Source organism: Anser anser (assembly GCF_964211835.1).
Source record: "Anser anser genome assembly, chromosome: 2".
Taxonomy (NCBI): Eukaryota; Metazoa; Chordata; class Aves; order Anseriformes; family Anatidae; genus Anser; species Anser anser.
In genome coordinates, this window is record NC_139721.1 from 96,795,817 (window position 1) to 96,817,114 (window position 21,298).

At 37.2% G+C, this 21,298-nt stretch overlaps 1 protein-coding gene across 2 annotated transcripts in view; it reads right to left on the bottom strand.

The window, feature by feature from the left end:
• ANLN (anillin, actin binding protein) overlaps positions 1–21,298 on the bottom strand; it is a 28,694-nt gene that overhangs the window by 6,942 nt on the left and 454 nt on the right. Inside the window, exons 2-21 of one of the 2 annotated variants that reach the window (XM_083826072.1) lie at positions 17,373–17,526; positions 16,744–17,028; positions 16,023–16,369; positions 15,091–15,313; positions 13,934–14,127; positions 13,701–13,808; positions 13,048–13,165; positions 12,081–12,197; positions 11,304–11,530; positions 10,593–10,744; positions 10,133–10,280; positions 9,387–9,522; positions 8,873–9,055; positions 6,782–6,908; positions 5,800–5,848; positions 5,664–5,720; positions 4,228–4,266; positions 3,871–3,892; positions 2,409–2,521; positions 694–747 (exon numbers count right to left, since the gene is read on the bottom strand). In XM_083826072.1, coding sequence (XP_083682198.1) covers positions 694–747; positions 2,409–2,521; positions 3,871–3,892; positions 4,228–4,266; positions 5,664–5,720; positions 5,800–5,848; positions 6,782–6,908; positions 8,873–9,055; positions 9,387–9,522; positions 10,133–10,280; positions 10,593–10,744; positions 11,304–11,530; positions 12,081–12,197; positions 13,048–13,165; positions 13,701–13,808; positions 13,934–14,127; positions 15,091–15,313; positions 16,023–16,369; positions 16,744–17,028; positions 17,373–17,526 — 2,853 coding nt within the window. The remainder of the gene's footprint in view (positions 1–693; positions 748–2,408; positions 2,522–3,870; positions 3,893–4,227; positions 4,267–5,663; positions 5,721–5,799; positions 5,849–6,781; positions 6,909–8,872; positions 9,056–9,386; positions 9,523–10,132; positions 10,281–10,592; positions 10,745–11,303; positions 11,531–12,080; positions 12,198–13,047; positions 13,166–13,700; positions 13,809–13,933; positions 14,128–15,090; positions 15,314–16,022; positions 16,370–16,743; positions 17,029–17,372; positions 17,527–21,298) is intronic. The other variant, XM_083826073.1, reaches the window with a different exon arrangement.

Sequence of the window (21,298 nt, forward strand, 5' to 3'; positions counted from 1 at the left end):
TCTTTTAAGCACATTAATTTACATAATTCCTAAAAACGCAAAAATGCATACACCAGGCAAAATATTTCAACTGCACATTTGTATACAGATAAGAACCTCATTTTGATGGGCTTAGTACTTTCAAAACTTTAGTTCTTTATGATCACTTGTTGCTTAAAATTTGCTTAAAGGTTGTATTCAAGCAAGGTCTTGACCAAACAAGAAAAAAGATTTAGCTCCTGAGCAATATTAGTTTTCTTCAACAAGCTGAGTTAAACCGGTATTTAGGCTGCTCGTGGTTTTTCTATCGATCTCTTTCAGCACAGTAGCCAATTTTAAGTTCCATACAGCTCAACAAGAAACTGGCTTAAGTTTCCTGGCTAACAAACTTTCAGAGAGACATGATACATTTTGAAGAAAAGCCATTGTCTAGTCAACTAGGAAGACAAGAGACAAGCTAGTTAAGGAAAAACGCTAGTGGTCTTAACTGAGTTCTATCAGCATCCTTAGCATTCTACAATACAAGAAGTCAAATTCTTCAAATTTTTTTTTTAAGCCTCCCAGCATCTCGTTATAAAAAAGTGCTTACAAGGACATATTAAGTATACATTAGAATTTTTAAAAACTGCAAGAGATTAGAGGGCAGACAGACGTAAGCAACATGCATTAGGAAGCAGTTTCCTATTTAGTTATAAACTAAGCAATCATAGCAACCTTGTCCCGGAACATATAGCTCAATAGTTCTCTTTCCTCCCCTTCAAAATTCATCTATGGAAAAAAAAAACACGCTCAATGTAGTCAGTACAATGTTAAAGGTTGTTTGTTTGTTTCTTGGGGGGCGGGGGGGGGGGGGGAGTGTGTGTGTGGGGAAGAACAGTTACATGAGTGGATTTTGATCCTATCTGCTCTGAATTTTAGCTGTGCATAACATAACTGGGAGGAATGAAACTCGAAACCCATTGAGTTGGCAGTTTATTTTATATTAGAAATGAGTGGGGCCAAGTTTAAGAGCAGCTGTTCAGTGCAAGCACAGGCCACAGCAAAACTGAAGCTTTGCAGAGGTCATAATTTCACAAAAAGCTAACTGAAAATGGGAAATTCTTATTCGCAACTGTTGAAGTCATGCACCTGGAAGAAGTTAACCAAATCAGTTTCCATGTTTTCTCAATAATCCTATTTGAACATTGTGTTTATACTATAGTTTACTCATCCAGCCCAGTGTTCAGTCCTAAAGAACAAACTAAAAAGGCTCAAACCCACATTGCCAAGTATAAAGTAAAAGCTGTTTTCCATAACACCCAGAGCAATGGGTTTTCAATAACTAAGTCACATGCAAAATGAGATCTATGCATAGCTCTTGGTAAGGGGAATGTTTGTGCTGAAGAAACAAAGCTGGTACACATATAGTAGCAGTACAATTCAACTGTAAGGTCTGCAGACTGTTTCAATAGAGGAGTCTGCTTCTATACATAGAAGTAAATCTTCTGAAGAGCAAATTTGGATTATTCTGATCTTTTGTTTTTAATCTTGTGCACAAACAACCATTCTTGCTGTGTCATGTCTTGTCTGAAGCTATAGTTGCAATACTACTATCATCACAATAAGCTAATTAGTCTAGAAGAAAATTTCTTCTGACACTGCCATTTGGATAAAGCTGCAATTTAGTACTGGCATAATCTGTTGCCGCTTCAAAATTAATTTAAATTAGCTTAAAATAGCTGCTGGCATAAACACCTATTAAAATAGCTTTTAGGTGCAAGATGTTACAAGGTTAGAGTTTACAATGAATGCAAGAATATTTTTTTTTAAAATAACTTACTGGTAAGAGCCAATAAACATTGTTTAGACAGGGAACTAAGGTATAAAACTTGATAATAGCTCTCAAAAAATAAAGATAACTTGTTTCTACAAATTTAATTGGGTGAGAAAAACTTGTACTCCTAAAGAAACTTATACTCCTAACTATATTCATCTCGGAGTAACTTCATTATTAAACACAATAAATATACTTAGATACTTAATAATACAGTATTTAATATTTGACAGTAAAAGCAACAAGCAAGGTGAAGACTATGTAGAGAGATGCCAACTGTATACATTAATTTTGTCAACAACAGCAATCAGTAACCAAAACACATTCACTATCTTTGCACAGATATACCATACGTTGGGCTACAGAGAAGAGCCAACACCTGTCATAACAAAGTCTTTTTCTGTTGTATCTTAAAAAGACAGTTCAGTCATCTGAAGTTTATGAGTAAAATCTGTGTATGTTTATATAAATACATACATGCACACAAACATTTATTTATGTAGCAATTTCATTTCTAGAGCAGTAATTTTGCCTGGAAACAGTAAACTCAGGCGCATTCATTTCATTCTAATGTTATGCGATTATCTTTAGATTAGTAAACAGTAATATCCATTACCTTTTCCAACGCAAATTTGGCATTTCCTACAGAAGACAATGATAGCTTGTGGGATCCAACAAGGATGAAATTAGTAGTGCGGACTGCATTAGGGCCGCCTGGACTGGTCATGGCTGTGGAGAAAAGTTCAAGGCAAGTTGTAATACAACATGCAACTGAGATGCTGCAGTGCTTAAGTGGCCACATATGTACTACCGTATAAATGCCCTACTCAGTACTCCAGAAGCACTCTTTGCAGTACAGCCCAGCAGCACATTCAGACAGGATCTTTGTATACCCCATTGCTCCACAGCAGACCTTTTCTTTATTAAAAAGCTTTGAAACATTTGCAAAGGATAAGATAACTCACTTTAAGAGGTGTGAGGGGGGGCAGAGCACACTCTAGGGCATACCACAAAGCACACACTCTGCAATAGGGACTCAAAAAGAGGTTAACAGATTTGGAAGTCAAGTAACACACTGCAGTCTTCCAGAACTCGCATGCATGCATTTCTGTACCAATAGAAACAAGCCATATAGCTTAGGCACAGGAATCAGACTAGTTGCAGCAGCATTGTAGACATCTCAGAGTTAGTTCACGAGCTCCTTATTGCTACATTTTTATACTAAAGCTAGCTCAAGTATGTCAAACGTAAGTTAGACAAATGTATAACCCATTTTGAAGTAGTCAGAGAAACTCATAGATGCTATTCTCCCCAAGCATCAGAAAACATGTTAAAAACATGACAAAAATACTTCATAATCTGTTCATATTTTCAAGAATCTCCAAGTTTGCTCTATATTACTTTGTTGATATGAGGCTCTAGTTTACATCTGAGTCCATCTTTTCAGGAACAGAATTTAAACTACAGTATCTGGTATCAGATGCGTGATTTTGAGGGAGCTGGGGTTGTTTAGCCTCGAGAAGAGGAGGCTCAGGGGAGACCTCATCGCTCTCTATAGGTACCTTAAAGGAGGCTGTAGCAAGGTGGGGGTTGGTCTATTCTCCCATGTGCCTGGTGACAGGACGAGGGGGAATGGGCTAAAGTTGCGCCAGGGGAGGTTTAGGTTGGATGTTAGGAAGAACTTCTTTACTGAAAGGGTTGTTAGGCATTGGAATGGGCTGCCCAGGGAGGTGGTTGAGTCACCATCCCTGGAGGTCTTTAAAAGACGTTTAGATGTAGCCCTTAGTGATATGGTTTAGTGGAGGACTTGTTAGTGTTAGGGCAGAGGTTGGACTAGATGATCTTGGAGGTCTCTTCCAACCTAGACGATTCTGTGATTTTGGTTTTGCAAAGAAGTTCCACCAAACATAGTAACTTAGATATAAAGATATAATACTTAGCAATTGTAACTGGCAAACTGGCCTAATTCTGCATTTATTAAATGTAATTATCATGGTACAAGTATTATTTATTAATACACCACTTTTGATAGCAATGTTATTATTTATCTTGGTATAACATGCTTAGATTCTGCTTACCTGGAGTAAGAAGGGTGCTTTTCTAGAAAGAGAGAAAAACAAAAGCTTAGAGGGAAAATAGTTTGAGAATTCTACACAAGACTAAATTAGGTTGAGAGAAACTAGATTTGAAGTAATTGAAAAAAATGAAATCCAGATAAACATGTACTAACTGCATATTTCCAGCATCATGTATTCAGAGCTGTTACCTATTTCTTGAGCTGATGCTGAAGAGTTTGGCAGAAAGCTGCACAGTTTACAGTTTCAAGTAAGGGACACAAAAAGCCTGTTACAGGCACAGCCTTATTAAGGTATGGGAATACAGCCTTTGGAAGTAGTCATATTGAGAGCCTGTTACAGTATTACATTCATACTTACAGAGGTGATAGATGTTAATAATCTCTTTGGAGTGATAACCTGCAAAAAACCCACAATGAATGCATTTGGATTTCATGCTACTTAAGTTGTCCATTACATTAACATCAAAATTAAACTTTAAGGCTTATCATCTAAATCAATTTTGAACAGATACTAGCTCTTTTTATGAGTCAGTCTTTTTTTTTGAACCCAGAGTGACTGTAGTGACTTTCAGTGGAAAAAATGCTTTGCAAAGATGTACTGCAGAAAAGTTTATATTAGTCTATTACATACTTAACATGCATCTGAGAAAGCAATCTTGGTAGACCTTTTTCTTTTCTGCAACATGGCTTCAAAGTTACATTTGCTTATTATAGAAAGATATTAACAAGTACAGAGATGTTCAACGTGCTACTGTTGTACATTATCTATATTTCCAGGTGAAAGTCCCAAAGTTTGAAATAAGATTGTATATTAAATGAACTAGAATTATGTATGCATCTATTCTTGAACCTGAAAGACAAATGCAATAAGCTTGTCAAAAAGCAGCTACAGTATGCCATCAGCCCCACATTGGCAACTTACCTTGAGTTCCACAAACACATTCAGTATTAAGTGAAGATTTCTGTAAACTAAGACACAGGATAGAAAAACCCTGGACTTCAAACTGGTTTTATCGGGGGATAGGTGGAAGCATGTTTTCACTGCAATACGGAAGTAAAAATTTAAGGAATTTACTGTTCTCAGAGACAGGATTTTAAGCATTCATCCCATTTTCTTTGAAGGATGCTCAAGTTACTCATTTTTACATTGAGACATCTTAACAAGGAGGAAATGGGACCTAAAACTGTTAAAACACTATGTGCCCAACTGTTGGAATGGCAAGCAGAAAGTCACCTCCAGTGAGCTACTGGCTTGTTTTGGGTCACAAAGCCTTAATGAAGCACAAGCAGTTGAAACGTGCATGCTATGAAGGCTGAAGCATTTACTTCCAAGGCATTATTAAAACACCTGCTTTAGAAATAAGCACCTATTGCTTTTACTTAATGCTGGAAAGAAAAAAGCGTTACAGTTGATCAATAGAACTTTTAAGACAAGTCAAACTGCAGGGTAGGGCATACAGACTTATGGAATTTAAGTGAAATGGAGAATAAGGGTAAACCGTTATCAAGGGCAACCACACTTATTAAATAAAAAGTCTGCAAAGCACAGTGTTTTGCAGAATTAATAAGACTGTCTCCCCAAATGGATTTCAGATTCAAGGTGCTGCAGGTCCAATCCACTAATAGCTGCAGGACTCTTTAACCTATCTGTTATCAGGAATATTCCATAAAGGAATAAGAGGAGCAAAAGCAACAGATTGTCTAAAACTATTAGTCAGTTATCCCTGAAAACTGCAGTTGTCTTAGTGTACCTTCTGTTGAAATACAACATAGTGATTTTCATGTTCCATTTACCTTAGATTTATTTGCCTTTTTTCTTTTATCAGTGCTTGCAACTTCTTTTCTCTGCACCTGTAAGGCAAGAAGATATTAAGAAAGCATGACACATCATTCCCCCTTATGTATCCTTTTGACAGAGACTGATACATACCAAACTGTAAACTTCTAGATTTATTTCAAAGTCATTTGACACATCATGCCTAAAAGGGAGAAGTGGAAAACAAGTTAAACCACAGACTGCAACAAAGAAGGCTTTTTTGTTGTTGTTGTTAAGTGTTACTCATTGCTTCTTCCCTCCTCCTGTTCCCTAAAACTCTGCAAGGAGCAGCTAGGAATATCTAGGTTCTACTCAAAAGAAGCTTAGACTGACTATTAGTCAGCTCTATCACTCTTATTAGTAAGCCCTCGTTTGTTCCTACAGGTCAATAGGGATGTCTGAAATCCTTTCACTTCTGCAATACTACTCCCCAGTGCAAGCAGCCCCCAGTGCAAGCAGCATTGCTGTTCCTAAAACCCCAAGGTTTACTACCTCAAGATGCTTTCTAGAACTCCAAGAACAAAAGTAAAGGAGGGATAAGGGGTAGAAAGAATACATCTACCATTTCTCAAAATGCACTCCTTCAGTCCACTGCTGGCCCACATTTCCACAAAGAAAGATTGCTTTCTAAATGAATGTGTTGGACTTTAAAAAGTGAGGGTTTTTTTGTTTGCTTTTTAAACAAACCAGCCATTTGAATTCACATCCTTTTAGCTAACATTTGAGGACTGAAGCTTTAGTTTTAACAAAACTATTTTTGAGACACCAAAACCAAATAGCTATATAAAGTGTTAGTTGCTGCAGAAGAAACACCATCTCAGAGAGCAATTTATTCATCATTAGAGGTTCCAGGGGAGAACAATCATAGAAAAAGCAATAGACAAATTAGCTGATGAATGGTGGAATAAATCTAGATTACTCTTTTGAAGAGTGCATTCTAGCTATTTCTTAAGTCTAGAAACACTCATGCCACAAGGCCTCACCCTATTTGTTTGCAGAATAAAGCATTCTTATATAAAAACGTTATTGAAAATATTCATGTATGCTCCATCAGAGATGGAACCGGTTCCAGAAGTTTCTTTACACTTATACTTACATAGTAAATGTTGTAGTAAAAGTAAGAGCATCTCCATTCAGGGAGCTGGCAGTACTTGCTAATGGAGTTGCAACCATATTTTCTGCTCCAGATCTCAGTATTATCACATAGTAGTAGTTTGCTGCTTCTGCAAATATATTTCAGATTTAGATGGTTTTGTTAGCAAAAGTCGTCCAAGTATCCAAAGAAATCTAGAGTACCGCACTGCCATTAAACATGCCTCTGTTTCATCCTACTTTGACATTTGTATTTAGTCGAGATTCACTTATAAACTAATTCTGAAAACAAGTTATTTTTCCTAATGTGTCCACTACTGGAATCGTCTTCACAGAATTCACAAGTGCATTATGGCCTGGTACATCTCAGGCCAGACCTATACTACCCAGTACATGAGAAGAAAGAGGAAGAACTTTCAGTCAGACTCAGAAATTAATCTTAGTTCCTTATTCCCTAGGCCTACCAGCTTAACCACACATCAGCTTTTACTTTTTTACCCATTCTCATAATTTTTAGTCCTGTGAATGAGCTTGTTGTCCAGGCAATCCATTTCCCTAACTTTTCACATAAGGAAAAAAGAAAGAATATAAGAGCATATCTCAATAATGTCAGATGACTTGAAGGTTTGGTGTTTGTGCACCAAGTTGATGCATTGCATAATGTCATGTTAAAAACAAAACAGCTTGGTTCGTCTGTTATGTAGGACAAGTCAGCTTTCAGAACAAATGGTCTACAGTCCAGTAAGCACCAGTTTGTAACCTTTGTATCTGACATTCTCTTCAGAGATAATGATTCATAGAGTTTGTTCTCGTGCACAATATATAGCAAATGCTGCACTTCCAGAATACAATTTTGATAAGTAATTCTTAGTCGTTTGATTAGGCCATTTGGTTGCAAGAATTACTGAAACAAACTAAACTGTTTTGTAACCATTAAGGATATTTTTCTATAAATGCAGATGAATTCTCTCATACAGGAACTGTACTGTGTCAGGAGGTTAAATGGGAGTACCAGACAATCTATGTTCTTTGTAATATATATTTGAAGATACTAAAAACACATTTCATATTTCATAGCATAGTTAAAAAGAAAACAAGAAATGCTACATACGAATTCATAAGTAGTTCTGGAACAAGTATAAAATAAGAAATGTCCACTGACTTTTGCTCTCAAATTTTAGTGAAGCAAGAAGTATGACCCTGTTAGAAACCAGCTACAATCAAGTTTTACAACAACATTACAAAAAAAAGCACTCATTGCAGTCTTGCAGATTCTTTAAACAATCACTTGACAAAGAAGCTTACTAAGGTCCAGAGACTATCCTGGAACAACAAAGAAAGATTCTTCTCAGAAAGAGTGGTCAAGCATTGGAACAGGTTGCCCAGGGAGGTGGTAGAGTCACCGCCCCGGGGTGTTCAAGGAAAGGTTGGACATGGTGCTTAGGGACATGGTTTAGTGGGTGACACTGGTAGTAGGGTGATTGTTGGACCAGGTGATCTTGGAAGTCTTTTCCAACCCTAATGATTTTATGATTCCCAGATACTATTCTAGAACAGAAGAAAAAAATACCCACTTTAATGACTTAAATATAGCAAGATAATTTATAAATATCAGTCATCTATTAAGTATTTTGGGGTGTTAACAGGACAAAAAAATATTTAGTCACTATTTCAGAACACCTCAGAAGTCAGAATTTACATAATGATATTTAGTACTAGACTTGCATCCATGGAAAAATTCCAAGGCAGTAAGAAAGGCCTGAAACAAAAGTTTTACTTCCTTCCCAACAAGTTAGAAAAAGATATTTCTGTGGTTCTTTAAGACTGGGCTGGGAAAGTCACTCTAAGTCTTCTGAGCATCACAAGCCAGAAGAGGATGACACTAAAAAGAGACCAGGGAAAAAAAAGTATTGAAGACTTAGCCAAAAACAGACTGATTAAGTGTACTTGCTAGGTTTTCCATTGCACCCAGAGTTCTGAGGAGCACCAACACATAGGACAAGAAAAAAAGCAAACAAGAAGAATAAATAAATCCATGTAGGGAAATTAGGGAAACACTGAGAGAAGGTGTGTAACTTTCAGTTGCTACTGTTACCTGGTTTTTGAACTGTACCACAAACAAAGTCTGCTTTTAGAGGTAGACGCATCTCTGAAATAGAAACGGATCCCCTGGATGGGGTAAACTCAGAAGATGTGGAAGCAGCTTTATTTCTTTTAAGAAGAGGTCCCTCGCTCTTCAGTTTATTTAATTCTTCCAATAAAGCAGTTCTCTTCTCAGCTGTATAGAGAAATTAATGAATTGTAGTTGTAAGAGGGTAAGTAGTACTGAACATAAACAAGCATTGTTTTTTTTTTTTAATACAGGCATGCAAAATGCAACAGAAATGTTAGTCGCCTTTCAAAAAAGTAGGAATATTTGAGACAAGAAAGATACCAGAAATATTTTCCTGCCTACTGGAAAAATTGAGACAGAATAGATGTTATCACCTCTTTTTCAACATGAAGAGCTATAGATAAGCAAGTACAAGGTAACATCATAAATGGAGTTTTCAGACTCTAGTTTTGAGTGTTCACACTCTAAAGAATCTGACTTGCATCTAAAAACCTACTTGCAAGGAGAAGTAGTCTCTCTGCTTCCGCTTCCTCTTGCGACCCTTTTCCATGTTCTTCATCAAAACAGCAATTCAGAGCTTGGCTAGCTTGATAAATCACTGTCTGCTGCATGTTAATCTCATTATTCAGCTCCTATAGTAAAACAGTGGTTGAAATAATAATATGTCAAAAAAAACGAAGCTGAACACCTTGAGACTAACATTTTGGCTATGCTTCAGAAAAGTTACAAAATCAAACCACAAAAAAAAACTTGCAGCTTACAGTTTTACTTCTGCAAACAAATATTCCAGCTCAACTTTTTTTCTACCCCAGAGGTAATTTAAATATGGTGGTGAGTATGTATGTTATATATCCAGGATAGTCTTCCATTTGACCACTGGCAGCAGCAGCTAAACAGAAAATCAGCAGCATACATGATGAGGCACCAGTGAAGATCAGAGTATTGCCTACTGAAAGCACGTGGCTGTGAATCCTGCCTAAATCAGAGACGACAAAATATATTTCCCCATCCTCTTTTCAAAACTATGTCTTGTTTTCTTCAGACAAGTACTTTATAGCGTGATCCCATTAAAGGATGCATTAGCTCATCAAGTCATGTTGTACAATTCCATACTATTAAGCCTTTATGCACGACAACCTAATTTAACATACTACTTGAAACAGCAAATGTTCTAGTCATTTGCAGGTTGAATTAGGTTAAGAAATATTACATCAGCAGAAAGATTTTTAAAACATTAGATACCTGCATCTTCTTTTTGATATTAATTTGATCAGATGGTCCATTCTTTTTTGTTTCCAGTTTGGAAGCAACATCTTCTTTGCGAACAATGATTTGCTTTATTGAAGGACGATCTACTTCTTTAAGTCTTTGAGATCTATACGCATCAACACTTTTAAAACAGGGAACAGCATTAAATGCATTTTGCATACTTGCCAAGAATTTTTACACATACACACTTTTATTTATGCACCTACATACATAAATCAGTCAATATTTTCCATTGTGACTAAACAATTTTAAAATAAAAGTACTCAACTCACTTTAAATTTAAGCAACAGGTCACAGAAGTGACCTTTGGTAAAGGCTAAGAACTTTAAAAAGCTTCTTTTGTAGTTTAAGCAGCATCTTCCATTAGATGAGTTAAAAAATGCTATGCGGCATCTTAGCTCACGTACTTACAGAATCTTTTCGATTTTATTACCTATACAGGAGGTTGCGATCTTCTGATGTAGAGCTAATACTGTCTCCAGATTCTGCCCTGGGGACTTTAGTCCTTTGGAACTTATCAGACTTCAGACTTACATCACTGACACTGCTATCCCCACCGACTGACTTACAAGGAGAAACAAAGGCCTAGGGAGATGAAGAAGTTGCATTACAAATATCCGTTCATGTTAATCATGACGTATTTCCTCTTACCCTTATACGTTTTATGATTACATATATGCAGTAAGTTTAGAGGAAGCTGAATACTATTTAAGCAGATAGTTTACAAATATTTCCTAGGATGTGGGGAACACTACTTTTTTTTTTAAAGATGTTAACAGAGCAACTTCCAGCACTTTTCACCCTTAGTTCTCAAACTAGTGCAGTTAAATAATTAAGATCTTCACTAGTAACTGCTTCATTGAATGCATGCATACAAGTCCAGTGTGAGTAATAGATCTATATATTAAAGCTTGATTTAGCAAAAGCTAAATCACTTGTTTAACATAGCATATTAGATGCTATTTTACTTCCAGAGAAACAAAAAAACTTCAGGTGTTTTACCTTATTATGCTTTCATTAGCAAAGTGTCATTTGACTTTATTTGCCCAGGTATCACAATACACCAAAAACATAACTGTTTACAAGCAAGCATCACATCTCTTTAAAAGACATAAGCCCTTCCCCACCTCCCAAGAGCTCTCACCTCTGGACCAACAGATTCCACTAGAGGAGTTAACAGAGACATTGATGAAATATTTAGTGACTCTTCCTGCTCATCCTCATCACTTTCACCTTCTAGGCTTATGCTCATTTCTTTCTTCAGCTTTTCTATGTCTGGACCATCCTCTTGAAGAATTTCAAAGATTTCACTTATCACTTTTGAGCTATTCATCTCATCATCCACACTCATTTCAACTTCACATACATCATCTGAAACGGGATGTTTAAAAAATATTAGTAGCATCAAGACAAAATATTTCTGTTTATATAGTAAGACTAAAGAGTTGACAGACAAACCAAACATTTTCACTTTTCAAGCAAGATCAATTAAAAAGCACTATACTCATGCAAGTAGAATCCTAAATTTTACTTCCATCCTCATTTTTACATACTATTAGCCCTTAAACTGCGTAATTCCCCAACAGTGATACAGAGAAGCAAAACAGAGATGCGCTTGTTAGACAAGTTTCAACATTTCAACTCAAACAAATCTGAAACTGCAGTCTCCCATAGTACACTAGTTATTGCTGTCCTTTCCCAGATGTTTAGCATCAGTTTTGGTATTTCTTGAAGACTAACATCAAGACAAGAATTATGACAGATATACATAAAACAAGTCAGGAAACTGATTACAAAGCATATACACATGAGTATCAGCAAATGTAGAGAATTCATTATTCAAACCTGAAAGATATTAACACTGGTGGACAAGTGAGAACAGACAGCTAAGCACATTAATATATATCTAATCAATACAAACCATTCGGTTTCTCAGCACATTGTTCAAGTTGAGAGACAGACACTGCTTTTACAGAGCTCTTCGGATGAGTAATCTTCAGAGGACTGGAATTATCAGTCTCTTCACATTTAGGAGCATCTGAGAAGTTCATCAAAAAAGTCAGTGAAGATTGTCTAGCCTTCTGTTTTATTTATTTAAAGTATTGAGTTTTGGAAGATTGTCAATGTAGCTGACAACTTAAAAAAACACTGCTAAATCAAGTTACATCGCTGTCAAAGAGTATCGGAATACACATCCTCCACAACCAGTGCAGCTAGACTTCTGTATCATCAGAAAATTGATAGCATGAGAAAAAATGCTGAAGCCATGGCAGAGGGCAACCACTCCAGCAAAACGGAATTACAACAAAAAACACCACACCCAAGCCCAACCTAAAAGCAGCATATTATTATGCATTTATAGACACGCGTTTGAGAGCCTGTTTGCCCATAAAGTGTATGAGCAGCATTTAAAGAAGTTCACTGTTTTCAGAGAGCTCAAGGCTCGTCCACTCACTGAACATCAGATAGGATGTCACAAGCATCTCAATTCTTTTTACATCTCCTACTAGAATAATGTCATAACAGGATATTGGCAAGGGAAGAGTTTGTGTAAGTTCGGATACTCAGGTACAGTGTAAATAAAGTCTGTAACTGGCCATTCTCACTCACTGTCTAAACTCAGCATATGTGAAGATGTGAAACATCAGTAAACCTACTGAGAAACAAAGGCAGTCTGCCTTGCCAACCCTTCAAGCAGTACAGGGGTGCAGAATGCTATTGTATGAGAAGATTTTTATAAGAAGATTTAGGCAAATCAGCAACTAAATAAGGTCATACTGAGGTCCAGTTCCACACATCAGTACTACTATCCTTTTTATCCATGTATGAATGCTAAGGGCAATGCTTCAGTCCAGTATTAACCACAGACAGACAGTGACAGTTCTCACCTGAAGATTCTACACTGGGAGACTTGGGTGGCCTGTCATCTGCTGGTATGTCTTCCGCTGATCCAGAAGCAGTGGCATCAGAACGAGAACGTTTTGGACTAGCTTGAGATGGGCTATCCTGCCGAAAACAAGAATATAGTACGTTCAGGTGCCAGTGTTCAAAGTGACTAACAAATACTACCTGAGACAAACACGCTGCAGTACCTGCTAGAAAAAAAAAACAGAGGTTACCTATCCAATATCAAGAAAGACCCTATTTAAGAAAGTCAGATGAAGTAGTAAATACTAAATTGAGTGGCTGTGTGAAGAGCTTCTAGGATGGTCTTTCTTGGGGTGTGGGAGACATAGTATTTATATATTAAAAATAAGCCCACATTTCTTACATAGGATTATAAGTAGTAGCACACTAACCATCAAAAATAACTCATTCAGCTCAAGTCAGTATCAAGTGTCTCTAACTGACTCTATTAGAGGAAAAAATCCAATGTTTCATTTATAATCATACAATGTACTTGAGAAGCAGTCTCACATAGCCTGGGTATTTATAAAGCTTAGATTTTTCATCTTTTATCTACATTTGTGCCTCTACCTCCATGTTCAGAACACGTAAAAGCAATTCACACATCTTTTGATGCATGCAGCTAACACATTACCATTTTAGCTTCTGGAAGTTTACTCTTCAAACTATCACTTCTCTCTGCGCCCCACAGATTGCCCCTGTCAAACCGGCCACGAATACATGCAAGTTCTCGTTCACGTTCCTAAGCAAATAAAAGGGGATAGGTGAAAAGTTGACGGCTTTAAGACATCAAGACAGTTCACATTCCTCAGGCAGGTGGAATATTCCTCAAGCTCATGTACAAGCTATGAATGTAGCAAGCCATACCTGCTTAAGCTGAAGCACTAAACTGGCAGTAGAGGAATTTTCATTTTGTTTGAGAAGCCTTTCCTGGATTGTCCGTGTATTTGGAGTGACAATGGGTGTTCTGTACCCTGGTGTATTCGTAGCAGGACTGCGTGCACTATGCTCTTGACAGCGTTCTCCAAAGCGTTCCAGGAACGGCTTAATTCCTGATCCCCCTACAAGAACAATTATCTTACTTTAAAGGAAACTCAAACACAAATCACAACACAGTTCTACATCCCACTGAAGGTTCTCAGTGAAACAATTAAGATGTCTCCTTTAAAGCTCTTAGTGTTACATTTTATACAAACTAAACTTGAAGTGCCAGTCACTACTATAACAGAACACTGAAGTTATTAAAGCAGCAAATCAGAGCAAATAGATGTCCCTCTCATTTCTAAGTTCCACATCCAATACACCAGTTTATTACTCCAATTGGTCTGCTTTTTCCAGCATTTCCTCTAAACCAACCTCATTTGCATATTTCATCTGAACGAGCATCCTACAACATAAGCGGGATACATTGTTTGAAATCCACCTCACTTTATCGAGCTTATCTTTCATTGTCAGCATATCTAGAGACATGCACTTACTCTACTGGCCCTCATTTCAAGGAGTTCAGGCTGCCAGTCTACATTTCTAACCCAGAAAGCAGTTGAATATAACACTGGGGAAGATCACTTGTTCTAACACCAGTGCTATCACTGAAAGAAAAGATACTATGCAAAATTAGAGTATCTACATGGCCTTCAAGACTGGAAGTATTTACTTTTGATTTCTTCTAACATACCCATGCTCTTTCTTTTACTTCTTATCTACGGGATACTTGTTATAACCAACAATTGCAAATAAGTTTTTAAATAGTCTGAAGTAATGTTAGTGGCATACATTTTTACATAAAGAAGAGTTGGATTGGTTTTGCTTTCAAGAGTTACTAAAAATACATCCAAAAAAATACCCTTGCAAAATATGGAAGCTGTACAACTTCCATTTATCATAGACTTCTTCAGTACTTTACTGGAGTTACATCAGATAACGTACGTTTCCTGCTCTGTTACTGTAAGTTTTTAACTAGCATGTAGTTTTTCAACACAGGTGGTTTGAACAAGGATTCACTGCAGCTGAAAAAAACAGCTTACCTGGTGTTGTGGGTTTATCCTTAGGTTCGAGTTGCACATGTGTTCCTTTGACTGGCTCTTCTTTGGACTGAACTGGTTGAGACAAAGTTGATTTTACTGGTTGTGTAAGTTTTTCAATTTTCTGAGGACTGCAGGGATTCTCTATTAGTGGCTGTCGTACTTTAGATTCCTTAGAAGTAGGCACAGTGATGCTCGAGGATTGTGTTATAAAATTATTTGAATCCTTAACCAGAAAAATAAAAGGAGTAACATTAAAGCGTGACTGTACAATCATTCTCTGAAGATGAAAATGAAAGAAAACATTCTGCACAGCATGCTATAAAACACATTCCATCACAAATAGAAAGAACTGACAAACAATGTTGTACAATGTTTAAAGCATCTTGATCCAGTGTTTCAAATTGTTTCAGTATTTGATTCCAGTTTCTTTTTGCCAGCTACATCAGGTAGTTTCTCATGTTTCCCTAAACAAGATAACACATGGCAGATTATTGCTATTTCATAAAAGGAACAATAAGCATTTGGCACTATTAATTTCAGCAGGCTGACTGAATTTTCATACAGCATTAATATTTAGAGTTTCAGACAGTTAACTATATGAAGTTATAGTGAAACTCCAAAAGGTTATTTGTTACTTTAAGAATCCCCTTCTGATAATCAAAAGAGCAGCAATTGATTACTTTGGTACCAACATTTACAAGGCTCATACACTCAGCTTTCAGTCTCAAAAAAATAAGTCTAAGCTGTTTCAGGTCCGCTGTTAAGAAAAGAATATGTGGGATTGCAATACAGGAAAAGCCGTAAATCAACTAAGACTGTTCATGCTAAACATTTAAGTTTGTTAGCAACATTCAGACTAAACAGGTATGAGTTAGCATTTGTCCCCCCAGTACCCAAATCAGTTGTTAATCAGCAATTAATCAGACACTCACCGCTATCTTTGAGTTTGCTGGTTTATTAATAGAAGCCTCAACAAGCCTTTGAGAACAGGATGCAGCTTCCTGCTTTACACTGCTACTATTGATTCTAGCAGATGCTCCACTTGTAGTGGACAATTTGGATAAACAAGTAGTGCCAGGCTGTTCTTGTGCATTGTTTTGCTTTGCAGATGGATGACTTAGGTCATCTTCCCAGGAGCCAATTGTAGCAGCAAGGTTAGCTAAACGGCCCCTTCTCCCAATAGGAGTATTGCTCCCCAGAGCATTAGCTGTCTGCTTCGGTGGAGAAACAGGCAGGTCTTTTGACTGGAGTGGGGACAGAGGAGCACATTCAGAGGGATCTGGAAAAGAGAACACACATTTTCCTAATAATATTGAGATTATTTGCATTTCGCTCTATGTTGAGTTTATCAATAGTTAGATACTCTGAAAGCACTGAGACTAATCAAGTTAAAGCTCATTGCAAAGCCAACACTTTCAACCAGCAGTTTACTAGTTTTACATCACTGTTGTGATGAGCTTCACGCTAGTAGCTAAAAGATGTCTAAAACTGAGCTGTAGTCAGCTTCATTTTAGGCCTTTTCCAGTGCTGTCTACAAGAATTCTGTACAAAAACATCAACATTCTCTCACACACAAAAAATTGTCTACTACCACACATTGTCATCTATAAAAACACTGAAAGACACCAGTACTATTTAGCAACTGAAACATACCCTCACTATCCCAGCAGCGTCGCTGTTCTGCCAGTTTCTGCATACGTGTTTTAACTGAAAGGGCTGCAGGAGTTTCTGACTTGATGGTTGTTTTTCCTTTCTCAAGAGGCTGAGCCAATGAAGCTCTGTTAGATGCAGCTATGTGTGACTCTGAAGTCACCTCAGGAGAACGATGGCTTGTAGAACTTGAAGGAACAGGCTGCACATTCTCTATACTGGAAGCTTGAGTCTCCGTATTGCTTGAGCATAGCCTCTTAGATGGTGACGGTTTTGTACTAGGTTTTGCTGTATAGGTGATAGTATTCAAGCAAATTAGTATTCAAATAATCAAAACATTCTCAGAGACTGTACAAAACTGCAATGCAAACAAAGTTAAGATCAATAATCTAACAGACCTTTCAAAATCTGGCATGATCTTTGGCATTATATGATTATTTTTAAATAGCTTACTAATTATTTAGAGCAGCAGCTTTCAGGTTAAGCTAAACATTAGCCATATTCCCTCAGGTAACTGCATCCATTGCTGTCTACCTTTCAATAACCACTGAAGGGTTTTCACTTGCCATCAAAACAAAATAAAATGAAACTAGCATCAAGAGACATCCTACAAAAAGCTTAAAAAAGATTACCTTCTTCACCAGGAAAAGATGCCTGGTTACCAGTTTCTAGCAGGGGCTCTCTGACCCTCTTGGTCTGCACTGTAGGTCTCACTCCCATGTTGGGCCGCTCAGCCATTTTCTTCTGCAGGTTCTCTCGCCTTGCCCGGGTTCGTTCAAGCAGTTTCTGAGAGTCAGTAAATCATGTTACTATACACTCCAGTGTTTTTACTGGTAACAGTTCAAACTAAAAACATTTGAATTTTTACTGTCATAAGCATATACCAAGATCCACAATACCAGAAATGTAGAATAATTACATTAAGACAGATATGGCTCTCAACTGCTGATAACTGATCCACTGTACAGCAATGCTACAGAAACATTTAAAGTTTGATTTCTTGATTAGTTATCCCTACCTCCTCCTGAAGACAGAGCAAAACAAACATGTTTTCTACACTGTCATCTATATGGTTTTTCTGACTTCCTCCCGTTACTCACTGCAACAAGCCCTGATCTCCACACTTCTATGTCACCATTGCAACACACACAGCTTCTCCCATTCTCAGCAAGTTAGATAAGAGTTAGCTCACACTGCAGCAAATTCCAAGCTACCTTCTTTCTATCTGGCTGGCCAGTTCACGTTTGTAGGTTATCTGAAGGATTTTGGCCTACCAAACAGATACCAGGCTCCAACACTTTCTTCATTGATTTGGGTCTTACCAGCTAGCCACACAATTTCATGAAAACTGCTGAAAGTTTGAGACATCTACTGTTAAATTAAAAACAGATGCAGCTACCCAGTAAATTTCAAGTTCCAGTTATCAATGAGTGTCTCCCATAAGCTTGGTTTTTTTTTTTTTTTCAAAGAAAATCAAGCTAGAGAGACAAGCAATGTCAAAAACGGAGAAAAGAGACTTCGATAGACCCTGAAGTAATCAGAAACATTAGATAGTAATTTCATTTTTTCACTGAACCACCACATGACAGCGTTGAATTGTCAAGTCTGAATAGTTGTCTTCTTCAACATGTTGCTGAAGATATGCTCAAGCATTTCTTGAACACTGACCTGATTGGCATTAACCCTCTAACAACAACAACAAAACAACAACATTAAAGTGGTTCTGAATTGTCCATAAGAAAAATAACAGGCTGTTAAAATACAGGAAAAAAGTGGCTATTGCACTGTCTAAATCAAAGGTGAACTTCTTTTTACGAAATAGTTAATGTCATAGCTGTCTGTCTAAATGTACAGGAGATTTATCACGATCCATTTTATGCAGGAAAACTTGCAACGAGGTGTCAATTAAACTTTAAGAAGTTCTTTCATTCCCTACCTTTTGGAACTTGGCATAGTATAACCATATTCCATATGAAATAGCTGTTTCTGTGAATGTTCTTCTACACTACCAGAGAGTAATTCCTTATAGCATCCAAGTTTGAAATAGTATTTTTTTTTACTGCATTCATAAATCAAGGTAACTGTTTGATCACATTTAAATAATGCTTAGTTACTACTTTGATCTAGGTTTCAAGGCACTTTGAGACAAGAAACTGCGTGGTCAAACCAATGGCCTTTAAAGTGAAGCATATAAACTGCACTTGTTTGGTGGCACATAAATTATTGTACGAACTGTGCCAGCCATTATCTGTCCTGTCACATAGCAATTAAATACACATTTTGCATTTTTAACTGTGTAAGGCTGAAGTCTTACACAATGTTTCATTGTAGGGCTACACAGGACAAATGGAACATCAATCACAACAGTTTTCTGAGAAAGCTTCTTCCCTAGCTTCCAAAGAAGGTGGGGGAAAATTTCAAATAAAAACAGAAACACAAAGTGCCAGCAGTGCCTTCACTATAAGTTGCATGCAGTTGTGTCCACAGCCAGTTTTCTTACTCCAACCCCCAAAAGGCAGAGCTACAAAGCATTCAAATGATACACACAAATAAAGCATAAGCTGTACAAGTTAGCAGTGCTTCTTGCACAAATTTGAGTACATCTTCCAAAACAATGTTCCTACATTTCTATTCAAATGCAGTTGCATTCCTTTCCTTTGGTAGTTGAGTAAAATGGAGTTTCAGTTGCTACAAGGTGGATGTCATTTCACAGGAATGCACGCCTCTGTTGTTGATCTCGAAATTCCATTGGCTTTTTCCACCTCAAATTTTCCATGCAACTGCCGTAATTCAAACTCTGCTATTACACACGATGAGTAAGCCAGTTACCAGAACTTAAGACTTACTTTTCAAGTTCATCATAAAGGTATTTACTACCAGTACATTCTCTGTTTGTTCTGATGACAGACAATATTTCAGAGTAGGACATACCTATTTCTTTATATCTAGGAATTTGAAAGCTATTACGTCATACTTAGAGGATTCACGGTTTGCATTGCAAAAGCACCTTCTAAAAATCAGAAAACATCTTCCCACTTTAAATGATGACAATCTTGCCTTTGAAGAAAAAAAAAATACGTCTTAAGGTACATCTAAGAACCGTACTTAGCAGTCTTAGAGAAGACAGGCCCCCATGTGACTAGAAGAGTGTGCTGCAACTACCCTGGCTTTGCTAGCAAAATGCAGCAAAGGGAGCAAGTTTATCCACAGCACTGAAGGAACAGCTACACTCAGACTTCACATATGCAAACTTTTCTTCCAGCAACTGCATCACTTTTTTCTCTTTGGTCATCCTGCATGCTAGGAGTCATTCTACCAAACGAAGACCTTTGTGCAAGAAAGTGAATTATACAATCAACTACCAACTGAAAGTCACAAATGATGTATTTACTGTGATTCTAAAAAAGCATCCACCATCTCCCCCAGTGTTCCATATGAACAGTTTGGCTGACACCCAGCAGGTTATTAGATTTTGCTTGTAAGATTAATCAAAAGAAACATTACTTTAGAACTGTCTGGTTCGAAAGTATTGCACTGTATCTTGCAGAAAGATTTAAGCTTATAGTGATTGAGACTAACAAGTTTGTTTGTTTGTTTTTTTAACTGCAAGGTCAAGTGACTGAAAACTGAATAAACAGCATGCATATTTTGGCCAGTAAAGGGTTGAATTATACTGCTTTACATAAGCACCACTTACAATGCCTCACCAGCTCACTGCAAACAAAAGAATAAAGTTATGTGCATACAAAAATTATCTGAAAGTAGTTAAGCTAAGAAAGGTCATATTAAAAAAAAAAAAGGACAGATTTATAGTAGGACATACTTTATAGTAGATAGCAATAAAGTTTCCTTTGCAGAAAACCTTTCTGAGGAACGTTAGCAAACTTGGATTCAGATATGTTAATATTGGTCAGATTTTTATATAACAGGGAAATGTCCTCCACAGCATAGACGTTCTTGACAAGGCAAAATCTTAGGCATTCGGTGATACTAGCAAACATCTGAATGAAGTTTACACTAAGGAGCGGCCTCTGTGTTGGTCCTAGCTTTTCAAAGCCAGTTATCTACACAAAGGGCGTGCCAAGGTTGGAATATTTCCCAGCATGCAAAACCATTTCAAATCTGATTCAGAATTCTGGACTTGCCACTTTATTTAAGACTAGCCTCATCATGTTACTCACTTCCTATTAAGGAAGCAGTTTGTAGATGTTTATGTTTGGCAAACCTTACAAGGAGGTGGCATAAACCCAACTTGGCATGGCAGATCAACACCTTGCTTTGAGTTTCTTTAAGTCAATTCTGTACAGTCCTCCTTTATGGGCACTTGATTTACTATAGGTGTGCCAATTTGATGTGTAGATGGCTTTCAAGGGAAGGAAAGCTATTTCACCAATGTAGTTGACTTTTTTTTTAATAATTCAGTTTTTGAAATTAATTTAGTTTTTGGTTAAACAGCCTGTGGACTCAAGGCCAATCGTTTTCCCTATGGCATTTCTTAGTTGTTACAAGACAGCTCCGTGGCTTTACATCTGCCTGACATAAGACCAGAGCACAGCGC